This window comes from Chanodichthys erythropterus, chromosome 17, assembly GCF_024489055.1.
Source record: "Chanodichthys erythropterus isolate Z2021 chromosome 17, ASM2448905v1, whole genome shotgun sequence".
NCBI lineage: Eukaryota > Metazoa > Chordata > Actinopteri > Cypriniformes > Xenocyprididae > Chanodichthys > Chanodichthys erythropterus.
In genome coordinates this window covers 15,799,790-15,810,858 of record NC_090237.1, presented here as the reverse complement: position 1 = coordinate 15,810,858, position 11,069 = coordinate 15,799,790, and the positions used below count along the sequence as shown (strand labels likewise).

Here is an 11,069-nt window from a genome sequence, read left to right as displayed (position 1 = left end):
AGTGTAAACTGGTGTTGCGTCAGATACACTTTTTCTGTAAGTTGAATAGGGAAAGCGTTTGGACATAGCATAAGCTTTTTGAACTGCAAGAGTTTTACACTTTCTTCGTAAGTTGAATACAGAAGGCGGTCTGGTGGAAGCTAGATATTTTACTTCATAACTTGTTAAATATGTTTTTTTTTGTTGTTGTTGTTGTTGTTGTTTTTTTTACACAAATACATCGTTTTGCTTCAGAAGGCTTTTATTAAAATCCCGGAGTGGTGTGGAAGTTTATGATGGATGGATGTGGATGGAAGCACTTTCTTCAGCTCATACTCGTGAACCCTGTTCACTGCCATTATAAAGCTTAGATGAATCAGGATATTTATTAATATATCTCAGATTGTGTTCATCAGAAAGAAGAAAGTCATATACACCTAGGATGGCTTGAGGGTGAGTAAAGCTTGGGCTAATTTTCATTTGAAAGTGAACTAATACTTTAACATAGTGATTTATTGTTATCGGGATGTGAAGAGACTTTCAACCAGCATAACAAAAAAATGTCTTGAAGCAAATCACCCACCCTGCCTTTAAAGAAATAACACACTCACAAAAGGTCAAGCATAAATTCACTGGTTAGTGGCTCTCAAAAGAAGTGACTTGAGCCTAATAAAAGAGACATGACAGACTACATTCAGGGAGGAGGGGGAATGAGTCCGGGCAGCCTGCCAGAGATCAGCACAAACAAGCTGCACATGCAATGCCACTGGCCTGATGGCCTCACCCTTACTTCTCCAAAACCTCATGACATCTGCAGGGTCTGTTCATAATACCCTACTGTACAAAGATTTCACTGCATTTATGATTACATACACACACAGTAGGAGGTTTCCTCTTCCAAGAATTTTACCCAAGTTGTAACTGGGCCTCTTGTTACAGCCACAGACACCAGAATAGGTTTTACAGCTTATATTTCCCAGCTTAAGCTCTGTATAATGAATTTATTTTCTTTGTCAGGTCAAGGGGAAAATGTCTGGAAATAAAAAGGACAAAAAAACAAACCACAAAGATGAAGAGGAAACAGGCTGTTGAAAAACTGTTTCCTTTCCTGACTGGCTTCCTATTCCTGAGGATAGTGTGTGTCTGACTGTGAGCTGGCAGGGTCAGCAGCAGTGACTGGGCTCCTTTGACTTGCATAGACCAGTCACTCTCATAAAAAGTCATCTTACTTCCTCTGTCAGTTTGCTTGTGAGCCAGACAAAACTGGTCCTTCTCCGAACTGATTTTATATGAATTAGAAACTACAGTGATTACAAAACCAGTGATTGATGCTTATGTGTTAGTGATACAAGAAAAATAGAAAACTGTGCTAGATTAAGTTCATATGCCACACGGTTACTTATCATATATATATATATTAAATAGCTTACTATGCTATCCATTATTTAAATGCATAATCATTATGAACAAAGGTAAGTTGTGTTTTCTTTCCTATTGTGACATATACAAGTAAAACCATCGGGAATTGATTGGATGGTTGTGGTTTGTTATTGCTATGATGTCATGTGAGTGACAGGTTGTCCCGCCCTCACGCCAGTAAACACGTCATCAGAGAAGAGAAGAGATGTCGTTGCAAGAGGGAGGGGAAGTTAGGCTATTTTGATTTAAGATCATGAGGGCACATGAATTAATAAAATAATGATGTGCATAAATAATTTATTACAAATGCTGCAATATTCCATAAAAATAAGAATGATCATTGATCGAAGATTGTATGGTGACTTTAAAGGGTTAGTTCACCCAAAAATGAAAATAATGTCATTAATTACCCACCCTCATGCCGTTCCACACCCGTAAGACCTTCGCTAATCTTCGTAACACAAATTAAGATATTTTTGTTGAAATCCGATGACTCAGTGAGGCCTCCATAGCCAGCAATGACACTTCCTCTGTCAAGATCCATAAAGGTACTAAAAACATATTTAAATCAGTTCATTTGCGTAGAGTGGCTCAATATTAATATTATAAAGCAACGAGAATATTTTTGGAGCGCCAAAAAACCCCCAAAATAACGACTTATTTAGTGATGGCCGATTTCAAAACACTGCTTCATGAAGCTTCAGAGCATAATGAATCAGTGTATCGAATCAGCTATTCGGAGTGCCAAAGTCACGTGATTTCAGCCGTTGGCAGTTTGACACGTGATCCGAATCATGATTCGATACACTGATTAATTTATGCTCCGATGCTTCATGAAGCAGTGTTTTGAAATCGGCCATCACTAAATAAGTCGTTATTTTGGGTTTTTTTGGCGCAGCAAAAATATTCTCGTCGCTTTATAATATTAATGTTGAACCACTGTACTCACATGAACTGATTTAAATGTGTTTTTAGCACCTTAATGGATCTTGAGAGAGGAAATGTCGTTGCTGGCTATGGAGGCCTCACTGAGCCATCGGATTTCAACAAAAATATCTTAATTTGTGTTCCGAAGATTAACGCAGGTCTTACGGGTGTGGAACGGCATGAGGGTGAGTAATTAATGACATAATTTTCATTTTTGGGTGAACTAACCCTTTAAAGGTTTAAACTGAATGCATCGAAACAGTCAAAAAAAAAGTATTAAATATACATTAAAAATTGTGTACTTTGTGTAAGAATAGGTTATTTATTATTAATTTATTTGTTTTAAAAATCGCTAAAAACAAGAAAATTCCTCGGAACACTCTTTACATTCATACACGTAAAGAGTGTCAGCACAAAAACAGCTACAAGCGTTTCTGCTAGCGGGAACATTCATTAGAGACTCAAGCAGCCTTTCTTGAGCCAGAGAGAAACTTTGCCTGCGTTTGTTTGGTCTGACAGCGGGACGTTTTGCCAGGATCTAGAAACTGTCGTGTCGTGGCAATCGCACGCCTTTTGAAACTATGTAGAGATGGAGTTCATGAAGCTGATCGGAACTGTTTTGGCTGTTTGTTTCCATCCCAGCTGCGCATCAGGCGCGATCGGCGGTGAGTTTGTGCTTATTTATGTGTAAAATGTCGGTTCATGCACAGTGATATTCAAATGTTTTATAGTGTCCAGTTCGAGTGCACATTATGTAACACTAACAGTCAAATAATACGATAGTTTCGATTAACGGACCGCAGTCTTTCCAAATAAAGATTTCTGAAGCGTTTTGTAAAACCATATAACGAAAATAAACATCTGATAATGCAACAAAACGCTTCATGGAGTTTTCTTTTTCTATTAAAGTGGTTTGTTTATGTACAGTTTTCGGGTTTTAAATTTGGGTCACAGCTGTTTTTTAGTCTGAGAGGATATGGCTGATAGCTGTCGCACACATGACTTTGCTTGAGAGGATTTTCCGCCTGACAGTTTGTGGAAGTTCTCCTGGTTTCTTCCTCTCTTTGCTCACATAATTCCCTCCGCCAACTTTCCTATAACGGTTCTCACAATATTTCCATAACAGTACTTTAGGTTCAACACTAACATTAGTGTTTTTGGTGATGTGGTTTGCAGATCACAGGATATGCCGGAGAGGGACAGAGAAGCCCTGCTATAAGATCACAAGCTTCCAGGACAGCAGGCTCAGAGCAAGCTTTGAGGCAGCCAGACAGAAATGCAGGGAGGATGATGGGGAGCTGCTCAGTATCGAGACCGAGAATGAGCAGCGTCTGGTGGAGAAGTTTGTTCAGGAGCACTGGGCCACTGATGGAGACTTCTGGATTGGGCTACGGAGGAGCCCACAATATAATGCTGATTGTTCAGCCCAGTATTACTGGCTGGATTACAGTCCGGCCACATTTAGGTGAGATTTAGAGATTTGCAGTAATATCATCCTGAAATTTTCTGTTTTTTTGTTTGTTTGTTTTAGAGAGAGAGAGAAAGAGTTTGAAAAAGAAAATTCTTTTTCTCATCCTCATGTCATTCCATTGACTTTGAAAGAGATTTTTAATCTCAGTGTGTCTTTCCTGGTTAAATAGAGGTTGACTTTCTTCACAAAAGAGATATTTTGAATCTTGTTCTGGTTGCAATTACAATAAATGGGGACTGAAGCTTTCAAGATTCAAAAAGGGCATGAAAGTGCTCTATATACCAGTGCTGTTATTGTTATAGGGTTAGTTCACCCAAATATTACAATTCTGTAATTTATTACTTGCCCTCATTCCGTTATGCATCCATATCTTCGGAACACGAATTAAGATCTTTTTGATGAAATCCAAGAGGTTTCTGTCCCTCCATAGACAACTGCCACTTTCAAGGTCTGAAAAGGTAGGAATGACATCATTAAAGTACTCCATGTGACTCCAGTGGTTTAACCTCAATTGAATGAAGCGTCGCGAGTGCTTTGTTTGCGCAAAAAAGAGCTTCATGACGCATGCGCGTTTTGTTCAGACTCGCGCGTCAACTCAACTCACATGCGCGAGTGTTCACGAGAGCATCACGACACATGCGTTTTGTGTTCACGTGAGAGCTGAGTTGTTGCGTGAACACTCTTTGGATAATATTATCTTGTAAATAAAGTGGTAAATTGTGTTTTTTTGCACAAACAAAGCACATCACTTCATTAAATTCAGTTTAAGCCATGGAGTACTTTAATAATGTCTTTCCTACCTTTCTGGACCTCGGAGTGGTAGTTGCGTTGGATCTCTATGGAGAGACAGAAACTTCTCAGAATTCTTCAAAAATATCTTTATTTTTTTTTCCGAAGATGAACAAAGGTCTTACGGATGTGGAACGACATGAGGGTGAGTAATAAATTACAGAATTTTTGTTTTTTGGGTGAACTAACCCTTTAACTAAAACTACCAAAACCAAAAAACTATCAAACTACTGAAATTGTATTCTGTAATTGAAATAAAATACAGTCTAAATATAAGATGAAAAACTTAAACTTAATACAGAACTTAGAAAGTTGAAGTACTAATATGACTAAAACAGAAATAAAAATGAATTAATGCCAGGCTATATAGAAATATTTTTTTTAAAATGACAAAAGCACATAGCAAAATTAAAATAAAATAATTAAAAGTAATAGCTAATTGATACGGAAGAGGATTAGGGCCAAGCAATAATAAAATAATAAAACCATCTCGAGATTAAAGTTGTTAAATTTTGAGAAAAAACTTACATTTCGAGAAAAAAGTCGAGATAAAATGTTGAGAATAAACTTGTTAAATTACGAGAAAAAAATCGTTAAATTTCGAGAAAAAAGTCGAGATAAAATGTTGAGAATAAAGTCATTAAATTACGAGAAAAAAGTCGTTAAATTACGAGAAAAAAGTCGTTAAATTACGAGAAAAAAGTCGTTACATTTCAAGAAAAAAGTCGAGATAAAATGTTGAGAATAAAGTCATTAAATTACGAGAAAAAAGTCGTTAAATTACGAGAAAAAAGTCGTTAAATTACGAGAAAAAAGTCGTTACATTTCAAGAAAAAAGTCGAGATAAAATGTTGAGAATAAACTCATTAAATTATGACTTTATTCTCAACATTTTATCTCGACTTTTTTCTCGAAATTTAATGACTTTTTTCTCGTAATTTAATGAGTTTATTCTCAACATTTTATTTCCACTTTTTTCTCGAAATTTAACAACTTTAATCTTGAGATGGTTTTAATTTTTTATTATTGCTTGGCCCTAATCCTCTTCCGTAAATTGATAATAAATATATTAATAGTAAAAAATACTAAAAAATAACACTGCTGTATGCAACTTGTATTCTATATTCCAAGTCTTATGAATCATGAAGGTGAGTAAATGATGACAGAATTTTTGGTAAACTCTCCCTTTAAGTGAAAGTAAAATGTGCTGTACAATTTTCAGTAAGTCTGTTGTGTTTTTAGGAACTGGCTGTTGACGGAGCCCTCTTGTGGCCTTGATCAGTGTGTGGCGTTATTCTACCGACCCTCGTCTGCTGCTACCCTGAAGAAACGCAACCTGTTCAAGTGGACTGACTCCAATTGCAATAACAAGAATAATTTCATCTGCAAGTACTCAGATGGTAAGCTTTTGCTTATGTTAATGTTAGCTGTCACATTAAGATGTTTAATAGAGAACAAATATCAGACAAGTATCTTTTAGTGTAAACGTATTATGTAAAAGGACTTCAAATGTAAACTCCTGTGTGTGTTTAGAGAAGCATCCTGTCCCCACTCCAGCAGGAAATATCACTACACATACAGGTAAACCAATCCATAAGTGTCATCTGGTGTGTTTGCTACTTTTTTTTTCTGACACAATAATGGTGATTTTCTATGTTAATATAAGTGAAAGTACCTAAACTGCTGTGAGTTATAAGCATTTTTTAAAGATTAATGGGATAGTTCCTCAAAGAATGAATATTCTCTCATCATTTTACCAGTGTTAACTAAAACTTTTAAAAACAATTTTAATTATTTGAAATAAAGCTAAGATAAAACTAAATATAAATATTAGATGAACTTGAAGTGTTGCCTCTGCAACTAACTGAGATAAACAAGTTTAAATGCTAAAATTCTAAAATGACAAAAACTGAAATAAAATTAGAAATATTTAAAAACAAAAATTATAAAAATGACAAAAACACACAACATTAAAATTACAAAAACTACTTGAAAACTAAAAATATAATACTATAATAGTATATAAATAATACTAATATATAGGATTAAAATGACATAATGGTGTGTAAATGAGGACAGAATAAAATGAAAGAATTTAAATTTTAAAATGAATAATGCTTATGATGACCTCTAGTGGTGGAAATGGAATTATACTTTCACTTACAGTCATAATACGTCAGTCATCTTAAAGGGATAGTTCACCCAAAAATGAAAATTCTGTCATCATTTACTCACCTTCAAGTTGTTCAAAACCTGTATGAATGTCTTTCTTCTGATGAACACAAAAGAAGATATTTTGAAGAATATGGGTAACCATTGATGGAGCTCATTAACTTCCATAGTATAGAAAAAAAATACTATGTAAGTCAATGGGATTAACTGTTTGGTTGCATTCTTCAGAATATTTTCTTTTGTGTTCAGCAAAAAGAAAATAAATTCATTTATTTCATTTAATAAATAAATTCATTTAATTTTTGGGTGAACTATCCCTTTAAGGCCAAACATTATAAATGCATATGAATCATTTTCTGTCATTCTTGTCTTTAGGTATTGATGACCTGACTCTGGTGCCAAAGCACCCGCCCATTACAGTGGACAATGACAGGATAAAAACTGAACTCTCAGAGTCATCAGGTAATACAGCATAATATATATTGCCAAAAGTATTGGGACACCCCTCCAATCAGGTGTTCCAATCACGGGTGTATAAATCAAGCACTAGGCATGCAGACTGCTTCTACAAACATTTGTGAAAGAATGGGTCGCTCTCAGGAGCTCAGTGAATTCAAGCGTGGTAACGTGATAGGTTGCCACCTGTGTAATAAGTCCATTCGTGAAATTTCCTCACTACTAGATATTCCACGGTCAGCTGTTAGAGGTATCAAAACAAAGTGGAAGCAGTTGGGAACAACAGCAACTCAGCCACGAAGTGGTAGGCCACGTAAAATAACAGAGCGGGGTCAGCGCATGCTGAGGCTCACAGTGCGCAGAAGTCGCCAACTTTCTGCAGAGTCAATAGCTACAGACCTCCAAGCTTCGTGTGTCCTTCAGATTAGCTCAAGAACAGTGTGTAGAGAGCTTCATGGAATTGGTTTCCATGGCCTAGCAACTGCATCCAAGCCTTACAACACCAAGCGCAATGCAAAGCGTCGGATGCAGTGGTGTACAGCACGCCGCCACTGGACTCTAGAGCAGTGGAGACGTGTTCTCTGGAATGACGAATCGTGGTTCTCTGTCTGGCAATCCGATGGATGAGTCTGGGTTTGGCAGTTGCCAGGAGAATGGTACTTGCCTGACTGCCTTGTGCCAAGTTATAAGTTTGGTGGAGGGGGATTATGGTGTGGGGTTGTTTTTCAGGTGTTGGGCTTGGCCCCTTAGCTCCAGTGAAAGGAACTCTTAATGCTTCAGCATACCAAGACATTTTGGACAATTTCATGCTCCCAACTTTGTGGGAACAGTTTGGGGATGGCCCCTTCCTGCTCCAACATGACTGCACACCAGTGCACAAAGCAAGATCCATAAAGACATGGATGAGTGAGTTTGGTGTGGAGGAACTTGACTGGCCTGCACAGAGTCCTGACCTCAACCCGATAGAACACCTCTGGTACCCCTTTTCCACCAAGGCAGTTTGAGTGCTGGTTCGGAGCTAGAGCCTAGTTTCAAATCAGTTCTTTGTCTTTCGACACACAAAGCACCAGCTCCGAACCAGGAAAAGTGGTTCGTAAGTAGCACCAAAACATTGCTGGGCTAGAAGTAAGATTCGCTTGCGTCAGGGGCTGGGGGCGGGTTACCGTGACCAACAAGAAACTTGTGACCGCCATTTTTGAAATAGCAGCTAATCGAGCTAATAGCAGCTCGATTGTAATCTCCGTCTATATACAAATTACAGCGAGCGGTGTTTGGATGCCGATGTAGGTTCGCAAAGCCATGAGCATCAACAGTAGTGAAACATCAGCGGTTGTTGATAGAAGGCTTGTTCGAGATGCATCGGAGCAGCGCGGACCGATTCGGCGAGTGCCGCGGATCCACGGGAGCGTTTGTAGAGCATACGACTCCGTGTGCTTTTGGATCGTTCTCGTGGAGCTTTGATGGCATGCGCCGATCACTCTGCGAGAAGCCGATGCATCTCAAACGAGCCTGGTGTGTTTGGCGCTGCGGCGCTAGCTTTGCTCTGAAATATGAGACGTATACAGTGACGTAAGTGCTGGCTCTCTAGCCCGTTGAAAGGCAAATTGGTTCTTAGAAGGCTCGTCAGTTGAACCAACTCCAAATTGGCACTAGCTCTGAACTAGCACCCGGTTCATGCTGGTGGAAAGGGGGTATGGGATGAATTAGAGCGGAGACTGCGAGCCAGGCCTTCTTGCCAACATCACTGCCTGACCTCACAAATGTGCTTCTAGAAAAATGGTCAAAAATTCCCATAAACACACTTCTAAACTTTGTGGAAAGCCTTCCCAGAAGAGTTGAGGCTGTTATAGCTGCAAAGGGTGGGTCAACTCCATATTAAACCCTACGGATTAAGAATGGGATGTCATTAAAAGGCACGTAAAGGCAGGCGTCCCAAAACTTTTGGCAATGTAGTGTATATATGGGTGTGTGTGTCTTATAATAATATTTTAATATAATATATATTTATAATTATATTTTTACATTCAATAACTATGGCATTTCTTTTAGTTTCTATTTCAGATGACACAATTAATATTTACTACATCCTCCTGGCCATTCTACCCGTGATGCTGCTGTTGATATTGGTGGTGTCGGGGGTGTTCTGTTTCAGAGTCATGTCAAGGAGGTGTGTAACACAGTGCAAACATTTTCATCAAATCATAGTTTGATTATATTTTGTCTGTGCACCCTGCCATATAATATACTTTGTGACTGTGTCTTTGTAGGAGAAAAGAACAGAATGAAATCTATGCCGTGCCAGGACAGTGGGTGCATCCATTAGCTCCAAAAAGTCAAAACGGTCATAAACGCACCGACAAATTCAACCAGCCTGGAGCTCACCTGGAGTACATGAGCTCTGAAATTAACAGAACATTTATTGTGGCATCCACAAACAGTCAGTTTGAGGACTACGAGAACGTTCCGAGCCGCCCCACACAGTGCGGTTTTGTCACTAATGACATTTACGAGACCTGCCGGAGCCCCTCGGCAGTAGAAGCAGGATGGGTGGACAATGATATATATGGATACTAAAACACTATACAGTTTCTACTGACTGGTACAGTATACTGACCTCTCTCCCACTAGTGTGGCACCATGTTTGATCTCATCTCCAGTCTGTATGCCTTCTCTTTGATGTGCACTCTGTGACCTAGTGTGAAGGATAGGGAAGCCAGTGGGAGTCTAATGCAGGAGTGTACAGTGAGGCACGGATTCCCATAACTGACTATACAAAGAAGTATAAAGGTGTCATCGGCTTGTGAGAGCTTCCTCTGTGGAAGCTGGCATCCTGGAACAGGACCTTCCCTTTTGGAAATTCACAAAACAGTACGCTGACCTCTCAGCCCATCTCAACAACATCCTTCTCTGAGAATGGCCTCTCTAAAGGATATCTACTGTTGTTCCCTTGTTTTTAAAGGCTATGTAGTTACTTTGTATAAAACAGAATTAAAGGAATTAGCTAAAAGATTATTGTAACATATACTGAATACGTATTTTGCTTTTGGATATGAAATTGTGAAGAAAAAAAGATAAATAATGAGGTTTTGCTCTATTTGGATTGTAAATGATGATGTTGTCTCTGTCCTTAATATTAATAATAATAATAATAATATTAACTCTGTCACGTTATTTGGACTTATTCTTAAACACAGAATAGCTTGCAGTGAATGTTTGTAATTAATCAACATTGTTTCCACACACGCTCTTGGAAAGCCTGATAATTTCAGGGAATTTTAAGATCAGACATGGAAAAGGAGAGTGTATTTTTTTTTATATAGTGAATATACTTTTCTAGTTATGCTTGATTATAAAATATTTTATTGGCTAAAACTTGTTTTTCATTAGTGCAGTCTATAAAATCTTCATTTAAATGCACAGATCAAAAGGTCTGACCCTATTCTTTGATTATTCTGTTGAATTCAGAGCTGTTAAGTATTTTATTAGTGCTGCAGTACAGCATGTGTCCAGGAGATGTCGCTATGTGATAGGTTGAATCACTTGCAGCTTAGTTTGAGGACATTTTGTTGCTCGTCATGGAGGTGTTTAAACTAAAATTTCCAAGACAAATCATGCACTGTCTGTAGTGCTTTTTATGCTTACATACTAATGACCTGTTTATTGAACTGTTGTATAAAATCTTCAGTACAGTACGACACTGCTCTCGCTCAGCTGTTTCTTTGAAGACACATTTAATGTTTGTAAAGACAATCTGTTTTATATGATGATGTAATTGAGCAAATATGTGGTAGGATACGATTGCTTTGATGTTTACAGGCTAGGTTGCAAATCCTTAAAGTGGTGTCCTAGTCGTCAC

General features: G+C 38.0%; 1 protein-coding gene across 1 annotated transcript; it reads left to right on the top strand.

Annotated features, from left to right (window-relative positions):
- Positions 1 to 2,746: 2,746 nt before the first annotated feature.
- laynb (layilin b) lies at positions 2,747 to 11,022 on the top strand. Its single transcript, XM_067365584.1, has 7 exons — positions 2,747 to 2,990; positions 3,502 to 3,790; positions 5,828 to 5,985; positions 6,119 to 6,166; positions 7,133 to 7,219; positions 9,263 to 9,380; positions 9,481 to 11,022. Exons 1-7 carry the CDS (start codon positions 2,915 to 2,917, stop codon positions 9,785 to 9,787), a joined length of 1,083 nt encoding a protein of 360 aa, XP_067221685.1. The 5' UTR covers positions 2,747 to 2,914; the 3' UTR covers positions 9,788 to 11,022.
- The last annotated feature ends 47 nt before the right edge of the window (positions 11,023 to 11,069 follow it).